Source organism: Schistocerca americana, chromosome 3 (assembly GCF_021461395.2).
Source record: "Schistocerca americana isolate TAMUIC-IGC-003095 chromosome 3, iqSchAmer2.1, whole genome shotgun sequence".
NCBI lineage: Eukaryota > Metazoa > Arthropoda > Insecta > Orthoptera > Acrididae > Schistocerca > Schistocerca americana.
This window is the reverse complement of record NC_060121.1, coordinates 839,339,825-839,361,024: the sequence shown is the minus strand read 5'-3', so window position 1 is coordinate 839,361,024 and position 21,200 is coordinate 839,339,825. Positions and strand designations below refer to the sequence as shown.

The window sequence follows — 21,200 nt, the reverse complement described above, 5'->3', positions numbered from 1 at the left end:
AAAGTCCTCTCTCCCAGGATTCTTTCTAGTTTCCAAATCAACTTAATAAGTTTGTGCCTTCACTTGTGGCAACCAGTACCAACATTTTTCAACAGTTCTGCAGTTACTCCATCAGATCCTGGTGCTTCGTAATTTTTCAGATTGTGGACTTTCTTCCACATTTCTTATACTGTTGGCTCTTCTATTGTAGATCTGCAGTGTAATGGAGTAGCTGCTCACTCCTTATAGCATTAACTTTCACAATTCGCTTGAAGTACACTCTCCGCCTTGGCACGACATCTTGTTTATTTGTCAGCAAATTTTCCTCTTTGTCTTTACAAGCCATTTTTTTTAACCTATACTCTTGATTTCCTTCTTTAATTTTCTTATAAAATTTTCTACTTTCATTCCTTTGGTAGAGATCTTCCAGCTCATTTTTCTCCTTATGGCTTCTCTTTCTTTACTCCTACACATCCTTGCTGTCTACTTGTGTTTTCATTATATAATGCCCAGATTGACCTTGTATTTCATTATAAGCATTAAGTCTTGCTTATGTTTTCTGTTCCATTGACTATGTTTGTCATCATATAACTCTTCATTTCTAAGTCCGTTTCCCCCAATATTTCATGAACTGTTGTCAAAACACCATTTTTAATAGGGTTTAATTTTTTGTCTTTATAGACTCCACCATCTTCGGCCTCAATCGGCTCTGATATTCCTGAGTAGACCTGCCTTTCTGTTGTTCTACATTCTATTTTTCTTACTTTGGTACTATTTCCCTTGGTAGCAATAGCAAGTATCTGCCTCGCTATGTAAATGTCACAATCAGAATTAGCTCTTCCGAAAGTCTGCATATTTTCATATTAGATGCCTACTTCTTTTAAATCAATATATAGTCTATTTGGTTTGGTTCATTTGCTCCCAGTGTGTTACAGGTCCATGTGTGTGTGTGTGTGTGTGTGTGTGTGTCTCTATATATACCGGGTGATCAAAAAGTCAGTATAAATTTGAAAACTTAATAAATCACGGAATAATGTAGATAGAGAGGTAAAAACAAAAAAACAAAAAACCACACATCCCATATTGCTAGACGCGTGAAAGATCTCTTGCGCAGATCGTTTGGTGATGATCGTGTGCTCAGCCGCCACTTTCGCCATGCTTGGCTTCCCAGGTCCCCAGACCTCAGTCCGTGCGATTATTGGCTTTGGGGTTACCTGAAGTCGCAAGTGTATCGTGATCGACCGACATCTCTAGGGATGCTGAAAGACAACATCCGAAGCCAATGCCTCGCCATAACTCCGGACATGCTTTACAGTGCTGTTCACAATATTATTCCTCGACTACAGCTATTGTTGAGGAATGATGGTGGACGTATTGAGCATTTCCTGTAAAGAACATCATCTTTGCTTTGTCTTACTTTGTTATGCTAATTATTGCTATTCTGATCAGATGAAGCGCCATCTGTCGGACATTTTTTGAACATTTGTATTTTTTTGGTTCTAATAAAACCCCATGTCATTCCAAGCACGTGTGTCAATTTGTACTTCTCTATCTACATTATTCCGTGATTTATTCAGTTTTCAAATTTATACTGACTTTTTGATCACCCAGTATATGGGGAACTTATACTTACTGCTTTTAACTGGTTTGTGACAGCAATCTGGTCCCTCCTCATACTGTTATTGCTGGTTTCATAGTGCCCACTTCCTTACCAAACACACTTCTGAAAGCCTCTTCCTTGTCCATTTTATTATTATAGTTATCTGGGACCATTCTGGAGCCATATACAGGTATTTTATTACAAACTTTCTGTAGCTAATCATAGAAACAATCTACCACATCTTCATTTAATTGTTCATGAATGTGACACTGTGAAACTTGTCTTCAATATGCTGAGTACATATTCCTTCATTACGTGGAATGAAAGCAATAATAGTTCTACACATGTCTTTGGCGACTATAAAACCAACTTCCTACTCTCCTTGTCTTTCATTTTATCCTGATTAACAGAGGAAGAATTTCTGATCACATAACTTACCATTACCAGTCCCATCTTTCTAATTCTATACCTGTAAGTCTGTAAATGTCTGTATAAGTACAATACTTTATTTTTGTTATTCTCAAATTGTAATACTAACGACATGTGCAATTTCCTTATACGAGAGTTCTACAGACAAATGAAACTACTACTACTACTACTACTACTTCTACTTCCTGGAGTGCAACAAATCTCATTTCATCCCTCAGCTTCTCTTCAGCAATACTGTTCGTAGTTTCTAACCACAGCAGTGCATTCATGTTCCATCTTCTGAATGAATCTGAATTACTGCAAATGAATGTACTTGCAGAAACAATCAACTCTGTAATTACCCTATCAAATGTTGTATTAGTATTCAATATGATATAAGCACCCACATTCATCTTTGTGGGGACAGTCTGGCATTCACTGTTAAATTAATATTGATGGTAGGTTTTTTACAGGGCAGGGGTATCAAACCCCTACTAAGTCCTCAACCTGGAGAACCAGGCTTCATTCTGAGATTAGTTCCCCAAAGGTAGTTGAAGACCTAGTCTATACAGCCGTCCCCCACCACCATCCTATAGTGGGGACACATTTTGTCTTTTTTTGACGAGGTCCTCCTTTTGAAGTAGGAGCACACACACAGTCACTCAAACACAACTCACACACACATGGCGACTGCCTCAGACACTGGGGCCCAACTACACCTGATGTGAGCAGCAATCTAACTGGGGTAAGTAGGGGGAGTAAGGAAATAGTGTAGGTTGGGAACGTTGAAGTAGCGGTGGGGAAAGTGCTAGTGTTGGCTGTGAGAGTGGGCAGGAATGTCATGGGGGCAGGATGGGGGGGCTGCTGCTGCTGCTGTTGCTAGGTACACATTGGAGAGCAGTGCTGGCAGGGTGTGGGAGGTGGAGGAGGAAAGGAAGAGGAGTGAAAGAGGAAAGGACTATATAGGTGTGTTGGCAGGATAGAAGGCATGAGTAGTACTGAAGTGAATCCAGAATGCACAGGCTTGCAACAATCATTAAAGTGAAGAGCATTGTGTTCGGTGGCGTGTTCAGCAACTAGATGGTCCAGCTGACTCTTGGTGCAGTTTGGCGCTGGGCATTCATTTGGAGAGACAGCTTGTTAAATTCCAGAATGAATTTTCACTCGACAGTGAAGTGTGTGCTGAAATGAAACTTCCTGGCCAGGAGATTTGCCTTTTGCGGACATCTGCTCTACCAACTGAGCTGCCTCAGCATCACTCACAACCTTTCTCCACATCTTTGCTTCTGCCATCTCATACCTTCCAAACTTAACATAAGCTCTCCTATGTAGCTTGCATGACTAGCACTCCTGCAAGAAAGCATATTGCAAATACAAGGCTTAGGCATAGCTTAGGGGATTGTTTCCAGAATGAATTTTCACTATTTAGCAGTGTGTGGGCTGTTATGAAACTTCCTGGCAAATTAAAACTGTGTACTGGACATCCGTAGAGTTTGGAAGGTAGAAGATGAGGTACTAGTGGAAGTAAAGCCATGAGGACAGGTTGTGAGTCTTGCATTGGTAGCTCAGTTGGTAAAACACTTGCGTGCAAAAAGCAAAGGTTGTGGTTTCAGGTCCCGGTCTACCAGCAAGTTTCAGCTTGTTAGCTGTCATGCTCATGTAGTAAGTGGCACAGTGATTGCAGCTTAATTTGTAGATCACATGGTTGCTTTCACAGGGAGATGTCTTTGACGAGGTACGAGATGTCAGTGACATGACTTGTGTAGGTTGTAGTGGAAGTATGTACGGTCTCAGATCTATGTCTATTACACTGATATGAGCCATTAAGCACAGGGTTGGGAGCACGGATGGAGGAGAGACAAGATGAGAGGTTTTGTTTAAAAATTGTTATGCTCCATTTTATAAGTGAGGGGGTTTGATAAAGAGAGAATTTTAAAAAATAGGCATTTGTAATTTAATTAGAAAAAGGTAAAAGCATCTTGTGAACCAATAAAGACAAGTAGTGAATACATTTCAAGTATGCAATCTTGTGGTAACAGTTATGTAAAAACAGCACTTGCATACATTCAGTTCATTGAATTGTAAACCATTTCAACAAGTTCTTGTTTCTTCTTTGTTGAAATTCCTCTGACACCTTCAGATTGCAGGTATTCCTTTAGCTGGTTTACTGTCAGTTTCTCTATCTGAAATAAGAAGGCCAGAAGATTAGCATGGACAGCTCACAGAACAATGCAATGGAATATGAGAACTGTTCAAAAAGTAAGTTGCCTTTTCAAATTGCGCAGGCAATGTACATTCGATTATTGATCTTTTTTGGTTATGTTGGTACACTTGTCCCAAACATATGCTCACAGTTTCAAGTATACAGCATACTTCATTTGTTTTTGACAGATAGAAAGGTTAGACATGCTTTAGTGTGCTCAGTGATTTTCGACTATTATAAAAAAAAAGGAGCAAAGAATTTGCATCAAATTTTGTGGGAAAAGTGGAATCAAGTGCTCTTAAACACTTGAAATGTTGACAATGGCATATGGTGAGTCTCCTCTAAAAAAAAAAAAAAAAAAAAAAAAAAAAAAAAAAAAAAAAAAAAAAAAAAAAAAAAAAAAAAAATATTTAAACGAGGTTCAAGCTCTTCCAATATGGCTGAGAAGATTCCAACGACGAACCTAGCACATCAACAACAGATGATAGCATTGAAGCTGTGAAGAAAATTGTTTTGGAAAATCGTCAAATTATCGTAGGAGAAATTGCTGAGGATGTTGGCATGTCGGTCGGCTCGTATCATGCAATTTTGATCAGAAGGACCGTCACCTAAGCATAGTTCAGGAGCTCTTGAATGATGTCAGTGATGAACCTAATTTACTCAAAAGGGTCATAAAAGGTGACAAAACATAGGTTTAAGGTTAAGATGTTGAAATCAAAGCCCAGTCATCCCAATGGAAGCATCCCGGAAAGCCAAGACCGAAAAAAGCACGCCAAGTTTGACCAAATTTCAAAGTTTTGCTCCAGTGCATCATGAATTTGGCTTCAAGGTTGTACGGTCAATGAGGAGCATTACCTAGATGATATGCGCTGTTTGTGGAAAGCAATATGCAGAAAACGTTCAGAATTGTGGAAAAATAATTCATGGCTTTTGCATCACAACAATGCACCTACTCATTCATTGTTGCTTGTGAGAAATTTTTTGGCCAAAAACAAGATGACAATCATGCCTCAGCCACAATGTTCACCACATTTAGCTCCCTGTGACTTTTCCCTGTTCCCAAAACTGAAGAGACATATGAAAGGATGAAGATTTTCAACAACTGAGAAAATAAAAACTGCATCGCTAGAAGTACTCAATGCTGTACCAGAAAGTGCTCATGAGAAGTGCTGTGAGGACTGGAAGACGCATTGGCACAAGCGCATTGTATCTGGGGGGGGATTACTTTGTAGGGGACAACATGAATATTGATGAATAAATAAATATTTTTTCATAAAAATATAAAGTCACCTTACTTTATGAACACACCTCATATATGCAAGAAGCAGTGCTTCATATGTAAACATAAATTACAATTACTCCATTCTCTGCCAAAGAAATTAAGAAGGTAATTAATTCCTTCAATACAAAAAACAACTCTCACAGAGTTGAAACTATCTGCAACACTAAAATTATGTTTTTTACATACATGCAATGTTTTCATTCATGCAACACATCACTATCAGAGGAAATATTTCCTGACACACTGAAATATTCAGTACATTTATAATAAAGGAAGTATTACAGATATTAACCATTACCAACTAGTCTCACTGCTTACTTTCTTCTTGACAGTTCTGGAAAAAATGATGTATCCAAGACTCATACTTCGCCTCAACTTGTCTTTTGAAAGGCAGCTTGGATTTCAAAAGGGTACTTCCACAGAATACGCTATTCTTCCAATTAACAAATCAGATAACACAAAATTTTAATGACGAAATATTGCCAACTTGTCAAAAGCATTCTTAGTACGGGGTTCTAGAAACGCTCAAAAATTACGGTATCAGAGACCTTGCTGGCAACTGATTTTCATCCTTTCTGATCAAAAGCATGCAGAATGTTACATTGAGAAACACGGAGAGTGTCCACAGTAAAAAGCACTTCAGAATTGTGACTAATCACTACAAGTGTACCACAGGGCTCTACACTGAATCACCTTTGCTGATGATTCAAGTATAATTAAGCCTACTGGAGTTAAACTAACATTTTCTTCAACATTAATAACTAGTTCTCTGCAAGTGGCCGTACACTGCATTTAGGTAAAACACAACACATGCGATTCAGCACTGCACATGGCCTAACTATGCCATTAAAAATAATGCATGAGGATAAATCAGTAAACGAGACAGAAAATTCCAAATTCTCAGGTGTTTGATAAGAAACTAAACTGTAAGTTGCAATTCTTAGCACTGCAAATAATGTGAGATTTTAGAGATGAAAATGTAAAAAAAGTAAATTTATTTTTCCTATTTTCATTCTCTAGTGTCTTATGGCATCATGTTCAGAGGTAAATGAGGAAAAAAAGTGTGTTTAAGAGTAGTGTGCAACAAGGATAATGTATGGTGTCCATTTTAGAATCCCTTGTAGACAGCTCTTTAAACAACTGAGGGTACTTACAGACTCAAAGCACATTTATTCACTTATAAAGTTTGTTGCCAACAATCACAGTTCGAAAACAAAAGCAACATTCATGTGTGTAATAACAGAATGAGAAGTGAATTACACACTGAAATCATATCTGCTTGACAACTCCTCCTATTCCACAGAAGAATTCCTGAATGTGTAGAGTGTGTGTGTGTGTGTGTGTGTGTGTGTGGTGTAGTTTTGAGAGAGGAGAGAGTAACTTACAAGGGAGTGGTCTAGCCCAATATGTTGAAACCTATCCTGAAATTTTTCACACAGGAAAGATTCATCGAGAGAAATGCACTGTCAAAAATTTTAGCTGCTAAAGCACACTGCAAGTATTTAAAAAATGTTAAATTTACCCATTTTTGCCACACGAAGAGCTACTTATAACGAAAGTTTATACAGTCCTTCCTGCCTGGTGCAGGAATGGTGAATAAGCAGATGCAGGCATGACAAGAGGACACAGCGCTGTGAAGCCCAAAATGCACACATGCAAATTTTCAGCATAAACCATACCAAAAATGCTTCAAATCATTAAATTTTTGAATAACTAGTAGTTCATATTGACAGATAAACTGTTGCAGATGTAATTGTTACACAAATCACTAGTAGAGGAAAGAAAATGGAAGAAATGTATGTTGTTACATTACAGATGACTTTCCTCAATCGGGACTTTAATTTGCTGAGATGAGATATTTTATAACAACTCCTATAGCACAGCTCTTATGATGATTTGTAAATAGTGTGTTTTTACTAACTCAACAAGTTCCTTGTTTATTCCCTGTAGTTCTCTCAAAAATGCGAAGTTTCCTATGCATTTTGCTTTATTGAGGTAAAGCATCATCAGTGGTTTGTAATTAAAGATATTAATAATTTAATTTGTTTTTAAGAACAAAAAACAGTTTATTAACAATATGCTGCTTTTTGCTTACATTGATTTCCACTTGGTTTCTTGCCTACATCGAGGAATGCCACATGCTAGCACATCTTTGGTGTTTTTCTTTGTTAGAAACTGATACTTGTAGCCTAATTTTTAGTTTCTCAGCACAGCTATGCATTTCTTACATTTTACACAGCACAATTTTTTTGCACACCACTGTTTTCTGTTTCTTTTTATACTTCTATGTAGGTATTGTGGTTTGTGTTCTGTAGTGTTGCCAACATAAACATTGCCACTAGTTTGTCTTTGACCTATACTCTTCTTTTGTGTATTAGTTAATTGTATGTATGTAATTCTATTTAATTATGTTGCTGTGTATTTATATGCTGTGTAAGAGTAGTGAGGGAGTATTCCTTCTCTACTCTTACACAGTATATAAATACACAGCTACATAATTATATAGAATTAAAAACAAACAATTAACTAAAATTAAAAAAAGACATATAGGTCAACAGCAAACTAATGGCAATGTTATGTTAGCAACACTTCAAAACACAAACCACAGTACATACTTAGAGGTACAAAAATAAACAGAAAACAGTGGCACACGAGAAAAAGTGCTGTGTGAAATGTAAGAAACACATCGTTCTGCAAAGTAACTAAAAAAATTAGACTACAAGAATCAGTCTCTAACGAAGAAAAACACCAAAGCTGCGCTATCAGACAGCATTTCCCTATGTAGGTGACAAACCAAGCCGAAATCACCATAAGTAAAAGGCAACATATTGTTAACGAACTGCTTTTTGACCTCAAACACAAATCAAATTATAAATATGTTTAAATATTGGAAAATCCAGGGTGGTCTGTAACAATATGACGAAAAGGATACTTGCTACTCACCATACAGTGGATATGCTGAGTAGCAGAGAGGCACAACAAAAAGACTGTTGGAAAGTCAACTGGATCCAGCTGCCAGAAACTGCATTCATGAGTGTATGAGATGCGTCTGCGTGAATGTGTGTATGTTGTCTGCTTTTGATAAAGGGCTTGTTGTCTGAAAGCTAACTTTGTTTTGTTGTGCCTTTCTGCGACTCAGTATCTCCATTTTATGGTGAGTAGCAACTATCCTTTTCATTATATTGTAAATATGTTTACTTACAGACCACTGATGAAGCTTTACTTCAACAAAGGAAAACCCCGTCTGGTGAAAAAAAAAATGCTATTTCTTGTAGTTGCAACAACAGAATGAAAATACTCTCAGTATTTGTAAAGCAACTGCAGACAATATGGCCACACAAATGGAGAATTTAATTACTAGTTTTACACTCCTGGAAATTGAAATAAGAACACCGTGAATTCATTGTCCCAGGAAGGGGAAACTTTATTGACACATTCCTGGGGTCAGATACATCACATGATCACACTGACAGAACCACAGGCACATAGACACAGGCAACAGAGCATGCACAATGTCGGCACTAGTACAGTGTATATCCACCTTTCGCAGCAATGCAGGCTGCTATTCTCCCATGGAGACGATCGTAGAGATCCTGGATGTAGTCCTGTGGAACGGCTTGCCATGCCATTTCCACCTGGCGCCTCAGTTGGACCAGCGTTCGTGCTGGACGTGCAGACCGCGTGAGACGACGCTTCATCCAGTCCCAAACATGCTCAATGGGGGACAGATCCGGAGATCTTGCTGGCCAGGGTAGTTGACTTACACCTTCTAGAGCACGTTGGGTGGCACGGGATACATGCGGACGTGCATTGTCCTGTTGGAACAGCAAGTTCCCTTGCCGGTCTAGGAATGGTAGAACGATGGGTTCGATGACGGTTTGGATGTACCGTGCACTATTCAGTGTCCCCTCGACGATCACCAGTGGTGTACGGCCAGTGTAGGAGATCGCTCCCCACACCATGATGCCGGGTGTTGGCCCTGTGTGCCTCGGTCGTATGCAGTCCTGATTGTGGCGCTCACCTGCACGGCGCCAAACACGCATACGACCATCATTGGCACCAAGGCAGAAGCGACTCTCATCGCTGAAGACGACACGTCTCCATTCGTCCCTCCATTCACGCCTGTCGCGACACCACTGGAGGCGGGCTGCACGATGTTGGGGCGTGAGCGGAAGATGGCCTAACGGTGTGCGGGACCGTAGCCCAGCTTCATGGAGACGGTTGCGAATGGTCCTCGCCGATACCCCAGGAGCAACAGTGTCCCTAATTTGCTGGGAAGTGGCGGTGCGGTCCCCTACGGCACTGCGTAGGGCTGACACTGACGGCGGCGGTGCACAAATGCTGCGCAGCTAGCGCCATTCGACGGCCAACACCGCGGTTCCTGGTGTGTCCGCTGTGCCGTGCGTGTGATCATTGCTTGTACAGCCCTCTCGCAGTGTCCGGAGCAAGTATGGTGGGTCTGACACACCGGTGTCAATGTGTTCTTTTTTCCATTTCCAGGAGTGTATTTAGACAAAGTTGAGATGGGGAAAGAAATGGTCGTGGCCACTGTTCTGCATAGTGTGCTGTGTACCAGGCATACTTAACCAAATTTGTGCAATGTAATGAAGCAACTGGTATTTCACATAAGTCTGGAGTTTAAAAATACTGTTCCACTGATAAACCTGAAATGAGAAAGAGCTATTGGAAGTTGCACTGTCAGACAGTTTTTCGAAAAATGCTTTCCACTGTAAAAAACTTTATTTATCGAGAAATTGAATCACTGTATTAGTAGTTCTGGGTGTAATCTGAGTTATATTAACAGACGTTTTGACATCATCTTAACAACAGAGGTACTGTTATGTCTAGGCCAAAAGTCCAACAAAAGCAATTAAGTATTTTCTGCCACTGGTTTGATGATGTTTCGGACGTAATACTGAAATTTCTCTCTAGCATTTATCCCGATTTTGCTAAGACAATTATAATCTTTTTACAACAAAACATTTGTTTTACAAATTTTTGGTCCTAATTTGCCTTGAGGTAACTGAAGAAAGATACATAGCTGCAAAAACAGTATACCACTGGTACTTATCAGTGGCATTCTTGTATATGAATATGTCATAGCATCCATAAATTGCTAAGCCAGTTGTCTTCCACTTGAAATGAAAATGTGCAGTTTGCATGCATTCCTTGAACAAATCCTGACTTATTAGCTTTATATACAGCATTTTAGGGGATAGCAAGAGGAGCTACGAAACGCTTTATAGTATTACATCTGTTAATGACATCTCTAATTGTTTAACTGAAGTAAAATTCCTAATTTTGTGACTTCCTTTTCTGTAAAACTTCCTGAATATCTTAAATGAGGTCAAAAGAAGCTGGGAAATCGGTAATGATCATATTATTTCCGTTCAGAGGGGATAGTCAATAATGGTGCACTGACTCTCACAAGCTGTTCTAAATGTTTAGAATAGTTTTCCTTTCACAATTTTGCGAGTTTTGTTTTGGTGTGTATTTCATACTTAGAGTAAATCTTTGTTCCATTTATACAACTCGTGTTCAGGTTTTACAAAATGGACTTTGCGCACTGCTTAGCCATAAGCATTTTCTTCTTTTTTTTTTTTTTTTTAAATTAACAGCCCATCTTTTTGTCAATGAAAGCTATTACTGTAAGGTTTTCTTCCAGCTAGGAAGGTACTGTCTTTTTGTTCTGGGCTTTAATTAGCACAACAATCAACTTTTGAACCACAATTCCTGGAATCATCAGAGTTATTTTCCATTTCTTCTAATTCCCCAATTTCTAAGAAATGTCAACATCATCTGAATGAAAGTCGAAGAAGTTAACTACTAAATAATACATATGTACATCTTCAGGAGAAGTAGATGATTTAAACTGTACGCCATGTTCTTCATATTTCATCTTTGTAAGGTTAAAACCACTAACTTGATTCCACATTACTGTGAAACGCTGGAAGCTGCACAAAGGCAGATGTTATTAGCAAGCATATACGAAGAAAACACAAAAGAAAATTAATTCTGTTTTATTTTCATTGTTAACACTTAGCAATACAGCAATGCAACTGCTAATTATTACATACATCAAATGAGTTTCAAATTTGAACAAATAGTTACTGTGTACAATTGTGTCAGAGAAACTATCAACGAAATTAACATTGGGAAACCCAGCATGAAATGTAAGGATATTATGAAAAGGAAAGTTGTTACTCACCATATAGCGGAGATGCTGAGTCGCAGATAGGCACAACAAAAAGACTGTCATAAATAAAGCTTTTGGTCAGTAAGGCAGTGCTGTTTTCCTTTATTACTATTTTGTAATGCATCTCTATACTCAATGTCTACCCTCCTTCCTCTTCTTCCTTGTGTTTCTCTTGTCACCTTACAAGTCGCACTGCACTCTATACTTATGAGCCACACTGTATAACCATCATGGCCGCGTACAACTACAAGACCACATTGATTGTTGGTGCAGCATTTTTCATGTCCCACACTACTCCCATTGATATCATTAATCCTATACCTTCAAATTGATCATTCTCTCTGCATCACTCTCCCATATTTTCGCGTGTTATTTCCTGCACCCTTCCAGTGCCACATGATCCCACACAATCTTGTATCTCATCCTACAAACCCCTCTCACCCCTCACTCTTTCTCTGCATCTGCTTCACCCTTCCCGTGATTTTTTACACGTATTTGTGTGTATTTTTGCGAAATTTTTTCGGGCGTAATTCTATGTTATTTATGTAATTTTTTGCATTTTTTCCACCAACACAGATCCTTGCTCCTTCCATCTGCATCAATACAGAAAATTTTCCTTATCCTTAGCCAGAACCTAATCTGACATACTGTTCCTACATTGTTGCTTGACTCATGGAATCCCCTCCCCTCCCTCCAGAATGGTCTTACCATCAAATTACCCATCTCCGGCTGCCACCCCTTCTTCCACAATGATCTTCACCTGTTCAGATTCCGCGAATAATTAGCCCTCACCAACACAGCCCTGCAAAACCATATCAACCACGCCCAAACCTTCTTGCAGTACCTCCTCTCCATCAGCAAAATTTGTCTTCTATGCAATCACAACTTCCTGGAACCCATAACATACACTGAAACTCTTGCCCTCCAGGAACTAGAGCAACATGTACAACGCCACCCCAAAAAGCTCTCCACCATTCTTACTTCCTACTCCTGTCCTGGAGTACCGATGTCCACCACCTCCAAACCTCCCCCACATAACCTCATAGCTGACAAACCATGTGTTGCAGTTGTACTACACTAACCCCACCTTCCAAAACTCCCTCTCACCACCACGCAGAATCCAGAAACTAAACAGACCCGTAACACAGTCATGAACCTTTCCTCCGGAATCCTTAGCCCCACTGAAATATCAGTCCTTTCCAAAAGCCTCACCTTTTGTCCCACTCCCAAATTTAATCATGCAGGACTTGTTGAAGTCCTTCTCCCAGTCACTACAATGGAACACTTGTTCGCCACCAACCCTACCAATTAGACTCAACCAAGACCATTGTTGAATCCTGCCTGACTCAGTTCACTCCTCCATCCAACTGCGATCCACCCCCACAGCCCCCAAACCACCCTGTCAACTTTCCAGATTTTCTTGACCTCGAACCTTGCCTCACCATCATCCCCCAAATCTCTCAACATGCAAACTAACCTTACACCTGCAGAAAGAACCGCAGTTCACCATCTAAAAATTGACCCCGACCTTATAATCCTGCCTGCAGACAAAGGCTCCACCACTGTTGTTTTGAACTGCAAGCATTACCTGGTGGAAGGGCTGTGCCAGCTGTTAGATACTTCCACCTACAAATCTTGCCACAGCAACCCCATCTCAGAAAGTCAACAGGATCTCCAATCACTCCTCAAATCCTTAGGCCCATTCAAGAACCTCACCCCTACCACTCCCCACACTCCTACCTTCTACATGCTTCCTAAAGTCCATAAACTCAACCACCACGATGCCCCCTTGTGGTCGGTTACTGTGCCCCCACTCAGAGAATCTCTGCTCTCGTAGACCAACGCCTTCAACATAATCCGGAACCTACCCTCCTACATAAAGGATACCAACCATTTCCACCAATGACTCTCCACAGTTCCTGTCTCTTTACTACACGATGCCCTGCTCATCACTGTGGACACCACCTCCCTTTACACTAACATTTCTAATGCCCATGGCCTGAACGCTATTGGACACTACCTTCCCCAACGCCCAATGGATTCCAAACCAACAACCTCCTCCGTAGTCGCCATGACCAACTATATCCTAACCCACAATTACTTATCCTTTGAAGGCATTACCTACAAACAAATCCGGATTACAGCTATCGCCATGACCAACTATATCCTAACCCACAATTACTTATCCTTTGAAGGCATTACCTACAAACAAATCCGGATTACAGCTATCGGCACCCGCATGGCACCATCCTATGCCAACATATTCATGGGCCATCTAGAGGAATCCTTCCTTAACACCCAGAATCCTAAATCCCTCACCTGGTTTAGATTCATTAATGACATCTTTGCAATCTGGATTGAGGGTGAGGGCACTCCATCCTCATTCCTCCAGAACCTCAACAACTTCTCCCCTATTTGCTTCACCTGGTCCTACTCAACCCAACAAACCACCTTCCTAGATGTTGACTTCCACCACAAGGATGGCTACATCAGTATCTCCTTCCATATCAAACATACTAACCACCAGCAATTCCTCCACTTCGACAGCTGCCACCCGTTCCATACCAAGAAGTCCCTTTCATACAACCTAGCCAAACATGTTTGTCGCATCTGCAATGACGAGAGGTCCCTCTTGAAATATACAGAGGGTCTCACTGAAGCCTTCACAGACTGTAATTATCCTCCCAACCTTGCACAAAAACAAATCTTCCATGCCTGATCTTTACAGTTTCCCACCACCTCCCAAAGTCCCACCGTCTGGCCACAGAGGAGCATTCCCTTGTGACTCAGTACCACCCAGGACTAGAGCAACTGAATTACATTCGTTACCTGGGTTTCAACTACTTCTCATCATGCCCTGAAATTAGAAACGTCCTGCCCAATGTCCTTCCCACCCCTCCCATAGTGGTATTCTGCCATGTACCAAACCCACACAATATAATCATCCATCCCTACGTAACCCCTGTTCCCAACCCCTTACCTCATGACTAAATGCGAAACATGTCCCATACATCACCCAACCACCACCACCTATTCCAGTCCAGTAACAAACATCAACTATCCCACCAAAGGCAGGGCTACCTGTGAAACCAGTCATGTGATCTACAAGCTGAGCTGCGACCAATATGCTGCATTCTATGTGGGTATGACAACCAACAACCTGTCTGCATGAATGGCAACCGACAAACTGTGGCCAAGAAACAAGTGGAGCACCCTGTTGCTGAGCACACTACCAAATGCGACATCCATCATGTCAACGACTGGTTCACAGCCTGTGCCATATGGTTCCTTCCTACCAACACAAGTTTTTCTGAATTGCGCAGGTGGGAACTTTCCCTGCAATACATCCCACGTTCCCGTAATCTTCCTGGCCTCAACCTTTGTTAGTCACTGTCCTCACCCATCCAGCCCCTTCTCTACTCCGATTCCAGTGCTACACAGCCATCATTCCACTACTGCACTCAGTCTTTTTACTTCTTTCCTTTCCCACTACCCCCCCCCCCCCCCCACCCGCAGCACTCTGTCTAACCTGCAGCACTTCACTGTCCACTACCCCTACCCTACTATCCCTCCCCAACCCAGTCACCACTCCCATCATGCACTAGTGCTGCTGCTCGCAGTGTGGTTTCGGCTGGCTGAGACCACAGTCGTGCCGTGTGTGTGTGTGTGTGTGTGTGTGTGTGTGTGTGTGTGTGTGTGTGAGGGGGGGGGGGATGTCTATTTTTGATGAAGGCCTTACTGGCTGAAAGCTTTATTTGTGACAGTCTTTCTGTTGTGCCTATGTGCGACTCAGCATCTTTCCTATATAATGAGTAGCTACTTCCCTTTTCATAATATTGTATCAATGGAATCTGAAATTCACTTTACAAATTATGATTGCAGTGTGCTGTGTTACCTATTCACTGATACGCCATCAACTGAGGCTAAACAACTGCAGTGTTTCGGGTGTGCTGTCTGCTATAGCTATGATAGACACGTAGATTTCTCCAGCCACCTGGTAAACCATGAATTTGGCAGTTTTCTACCTTTTTTTCCAAAAAAATAAAAAAATACTTGCAGTGTGTCATAGCAGCTTAAATTTTGACATAGTGTTCCTTTTGGTGTATTCTTTGTGTACAAGAACATTTCAGGAAATGTTTCAACATGGCAGACTGGACTGCACACACAACTTAAGGAATGATGCAAATGGTCAGCACACTGCCATATTGTCTGCTATAAAGCTGTACTACAAATTTTAGAACTGACTCTTTCCACATCATAGCAAGAGGTCACAATTATGATCCATGGTGAATGCAAATAACTATTGATTTATCTCACTAAATTTTAAAGAGTTCTCCACTGCAATACATACCAATTTATGAATGGCATCCATTCAGAATTTAAAATATCACAACTACAGGGTCTGCCAGTGAAGGAGGAAGCTTATATGTGGAAATGAGACATAGTAGGGAGGACGTGGATATAGAAGTTACTGGCCCACATTATACCCATGGTCTACCATTTAGCTGCAATGATTCACTCATTGGGTGAACAGTGTGGCTTCACTGTGAAAGTATTTTATCAAAATGATAAGTCTGATGAAAACACAACATGCCTTTCAACATCACTGTTTCACAGTAGTAGGAACTATTCAGATCCCCAAAAACATAGCAGCTCTGTAACAGGCAATGTTTAGAAGTCTATGCTGATCAGCCAGACAATGTGTCCTATATGTTGGAGTAGATGACACACCAGTAAAAAGGATTCTCCATGATGATCTTAATTTTATCCTTATAAACTTCAGACTGTGCAATTTCTTAATTCAAGTACCTATCAGCAATAAATAAGATTCTATGAGAATATGATCACGATTCTTGAAGAAAACAAACAGTGACTTTTATTATAAGGTGTCTCAAAACCCAAGAGTGTTTCAAACTGATGCTCCAACAACAATCAGAGCCCTCAAACAATGTATTTTCAATGAGACTGTGTTACTACCTGTCAATATGATGGTTATGCTAAACTTCCATGTTTTCTTTGTATTGTAACCTCATGGATATTCTTGTACTTTGAATTACAAGAAAAAATTAATTCTTTAATGATATTTTTTTAAAAAAATCTTTTCATTTTATTGATGAATGCTGTATTTACTTCTCAACTGAATCAACTTTCTGTTCCAATTACTCCAGGTGCATTTATAAGTGAGGGCTATTCTCTGACATACTTCAAATACTCCAGCAGTTATTAATATTAGGTTAACATTTTTTTCCTTGGACTTATAATTAAATGTTTTCACTTTAAAACAAATATCAGTGTCTGGGTCATGGCTAGACTTTCCTTGAATGAAGTGCATGCTCGGCTTGTTTCTGACCTGCATTGTTGTTGTTGTGGTCTTCAGTCCAGAGACCGGTTTGATGCAGCTCTCCATGCTACTCTATCCTGTGCAAGCTTCTTTATCTTCCAGTACCTACTGCAACCTACATCCTCCTGAATCTGCTTAGTGTAGTCATCTCTTGGTCTCCATCTATGATTTTTACCCTCCGCGCTGCCCTCCAATACTAAATTGGTGATCCTTTGATGCCTCAGAACATGTCCTACCAACCGATCCCTTAGTCAAGTTGTGCCACAAATTTCTCTTCTCCCCAATTCTGTTCAATACCTCCTCATTAGTTGTGTGCTCTACCCATCTAATCTTCAGCATTTTTCTGTAGCACCACATTTCGAGAGCTTATATTCTCTTCTTGTCTAAAGTATTTATCGTTCATGTTTCACTTCCATACATGGCTACACTCCACACAAATACTTTCAGAAACGACTTCCTGACATTTAAATCTATACTCGATGTTAACAAATTTCTCTTCTTCAGAAACGCTTTCCTTGCCACTGCCAGTCTACATTTTATATCCCCTCTACTTTGACCACCATCAGTTATTTTGCTTCCCAAATAGCACAACTCATTTACTATTTTAAGTGTCTCATTTCCTAATCTAATTCTCTCAGCATCACCCGATTTAATTCGACTACATTCCATTATCCTCGTTTTGCTTTTGTTGATGTTCATCTTATATCCTCCCTTCAAGACACCATCCATTCCGTTCAACTGCTCTTCCAAGTTCTTTGCCGTCTCTGACGAATTACAATGTCATCGGCGAACCTCAAGGTTGTTATTTATTCTCCATGGATTTTAATTCCTACTCCAAATTTTTCTTTTGTTTCCTTTACTGCTTGCTCAATATACAGATTGAATAACATCGGGGATAGGCTGCAACCCTGTCTCACTCTCTTCCCAACCACTGCTTCCCTTTCATGCCCCTCGACTCTTATAACTGCCATCTGGTTTCTGTAAAATTGTAAATAGCCTTTCGCTCCCTGTATTTTACCCTTGCCAGCTTCAGAATTTGAAAGAGAGTATTCCAGTCAACATTGTCAAAAGCTTTCTCCAAGTCTACAAAGTCGTAGAGTCAGTATTCCCTCACGTGTTCCAACATTTCTACGGAATCCAAATTGATCTTCCCTGGGGTCAACTTCTACCAGTTTTCCCACTTGTCTGTAAAGAATTCATGTTAGTATTTTGCAGCTGTGACTTAAAATTTTCACATTTGTCAACAATTGCTTTCTTTGGGATTGGAATTATTATATTCTTCTTGAAGTCTGAGGGTATTTTGCGTGTCTCATACATCTTGCTCACGAGATGGTAGAGATTTGTCAGAGCTGGCTCTCCCAAGGCCATCAGTAGTTCTAATGGAATTTTGTCTACTCCCGGGGCCTCGTTTCGACTTAGGTCTTTCAGAGCTCTGTCAAACTCTTCACGCAGTATCGTATCTCCCATTTCATCTTTGTCTAAATGCTGTTCTATTTCCATAATACTGTCCGCAAGTACGTCGCCCTTGTATAGACCCTCTATATACTCCTTCCATCTTTCTGCTTTCCTTTCTTTGCTTAGAACTGGCTGTCCACCTGAGCTCTTGATATTCATACAAGTGGTTCTCTTTCCTCCAAAGGTCTCTTTAATTTTCCTGTAGGCAGCATCTATCTTACCCCTAGTGATAAATGTCTCTGCATCCTTACATTTGTCCTCTAGCCATCCCTGCTTAGCCATTTTGCACTTCCTGTCGATCTCATTTTTGATACATTTGCATTCCTTTTTGCCTGCTTCATTTGCTCCATTTTTATATTTTCTCCTTCCATTAATTAAATTCAATATTTCTTCTGTTACCCAAGGATTTCTACTAGCCCTCGTCTTTTTACCTACTTGATCCTCTGCTGCCTTCACTATTTCATCTCTCAACGCTACCCATTCTTCTTCTAATGTATTTCTTTCCCCCATTCTTGACAATCATTCCCTAATCTCTCCCTGCTCTGACCTGCATATGTTAATGGTTTGTAATTTTTTGATGCTAGGTCTCATGATAAAAAATATCTTACACATAAATGGGTGAATTATCCAGAAAAGGTTGCTTTAGAAATTAAACAATGAAATTGTGAGAAGAAATATTGCATGCCTTATACCACATTGGTCACTGATCTTTAAAAAAAATTCATACAGAACTTGCAATGTGTAGTGACAATAAAATAAAAAAAAAAGTTTTGTTGGATTGATTTTAAATAAATATGAGATGCACCTTACAGACCCCCCCCCCCCCTTTTTTTTGGCAGTGTATTATTAAATGATGATACTGCTCTTTTATGAAAGCTTGTATAATGACAGTTATTATTACTGTATAATGTTTATAAAATGTTTGTAATTTTCTTTATCTTCAGATTTGGACTATTTTAATTACTGTACAAATTCCTGACAAGTTAATTGTATAATTTACCTAACGTAAATACAAACAGTAACATGTGTTACTGCACTGCCACCTAGTGGAGACAAGATGTAGCTTGCCTGTCATAGCACCTGACATTGTACAGTGGTAGTGTGTGGTCGGATATAATCGGTGAAAGCTGCATGGCAACACGACTGTAAATAATATTTTTATTAACGGCATGCTGGTAGAGCTTGCATCTCCAAACTACTTAAATTTTCAACACTGTCGAAATATATGGCATAATTTTGAAAAAGGTGAGGTATGTTACTTATATGTAAAATATTGTACGTATGTATTTCATTACTATTGGTACAGAAAAAAATGTTTACAAATGCAATGTGTGTCTTGCCGCATTGTGGATCTGAAGATGGGCAGCAAAAAAGTGTTGAAACCTGTCATCAGTTCAAAATAAATATTTAAATGTGATCTTGGCTCTGGAGTATTTCTTCAAATATTAATCGTTATCTACATCAGTTGTCTGTGGTATTACTTTTTTTAATCATAATCATCATCATCATCATCACTGTTGTATTTGGGCTGACAGTTACACCCGACTTCCGAGAGGAGAGGAAAAGGGCGATGTATTTTTATATATGACCGGCAATGAAATTTATAGTCTTTGTTGTCACAAATGTTTGGCTGTTTCTTCTGAATATATTGTGATTTCTGTGGTTGTGGTTATCGTGGGACCTGAGAACAGAGCTGTTTAGATTTGTATGACTTCAAGTCCATTAGTGCCTGCAGAGCCCAACTATCATTTCTCACAGCAGAAGTTCCAATATACAGATCAAATATTTATTACCTGTCCTTGTTCTGCCAGCTTCTGAATCTCACTTTTGTCAAGTTTTCTGACTTTGCCAGTATTTTCTGCATTTCCTTCAGCACCAGCTCGTTTTTTTGGTGGTGGTTTTTCTGATGTGTAGTTGGCCAAGTTTGTAGCTTTAGCAAAATCTATTGAAAGTGATCCTAGTCTCTCTTTCATGTCCGGCACTGGAAAAAAAAGAAAGAAACAAAAGTGTAAATAGCATTCTGCATGGTATGTGTATACAGCAATACCATCAACTGAGGTGAGAGTGATTCTTTTTCAGGATTCTGCATTTCAGAGAAGTTAAGAAACACTCAATTAAAAGTTTCTAAAGAATGAAGAAATGATATGATAGTTTTATGACCAAGTTCATCCAGGGTAATGTAACTATCCTACGCAGTGAATACTTTTTTTACAGAAAACTTTTCTGTTCAGGAATAGCTGAATGTATATTCAAAGAATATATTATGTACCAACATCCCAAAGTTTATTTTACTGGGTAAAATATAGAAATCAAAAGTAAAGAATCACAAAAACATGCTTCTCTTTTTAAATAATAATGCGCTTCTGCATTAGGTGCCACAATAAGATTTCATTAATAATACGACTATTATTTCAAAGTTCAAGGTAATTCCTATCAACCAGCCACTAATTTTCTACTTATGCAAAAGAATTAAGTTCTATATACTAAAGAGTCCCTTTTTACTCTATAGCATTGGTGGTATTAATTTTCCAATTACATCCTCCTATTCATATTGTAAAGAATCTCTGTCAGGCCATTTTCATCTTCTCCTGAAATTTTTCATTGAGTACAAAAGTGGGTCCTTTATTGCAGGAAGTTTCTGGGTAATCTCTCTACACTTTCCTTCACTATAACTAACAGACACAAAGTCATCCTTTTCAAACTATTTCCTCTGTCGTAATGATAAACCCAAATAAT

The 21,200-nt window shown here is 39.6% G+C and overlaps 1 protein-coding gene across 1 annotated transcript in view; it reads right to left on the bottom strand.

Annotated features, from left to right (window-relative positions):
* Nucleotides 1–3,917: 3,917 nt before the first annotated feature.
* The window catches only part of LOC124605568 (ATP-dependent DNA helicase 2 subunit 1), a 172,610-nt gene continuing 155,327 nt past the window's right edge, over nt 3,918–21,200 (bottom strand). The window contains exons 11-12 of the mRNA XM_047137342.1: nt 20,258–20,445; nt 3,918–4,170 (exon numbers count right to left, since the gene is read on the bottom strand). Of these exons, the coding sequence (XP_046993298.1) occupies nt 4,054–4,170; nt 20,258–20,445 (305 nt within the window). The 3' untranslated portion in view covers nt 3,918–4,053. The remainder of the gene's footprint in view (nt 4,171–20,257; nt 20,446–21,200) is intronic.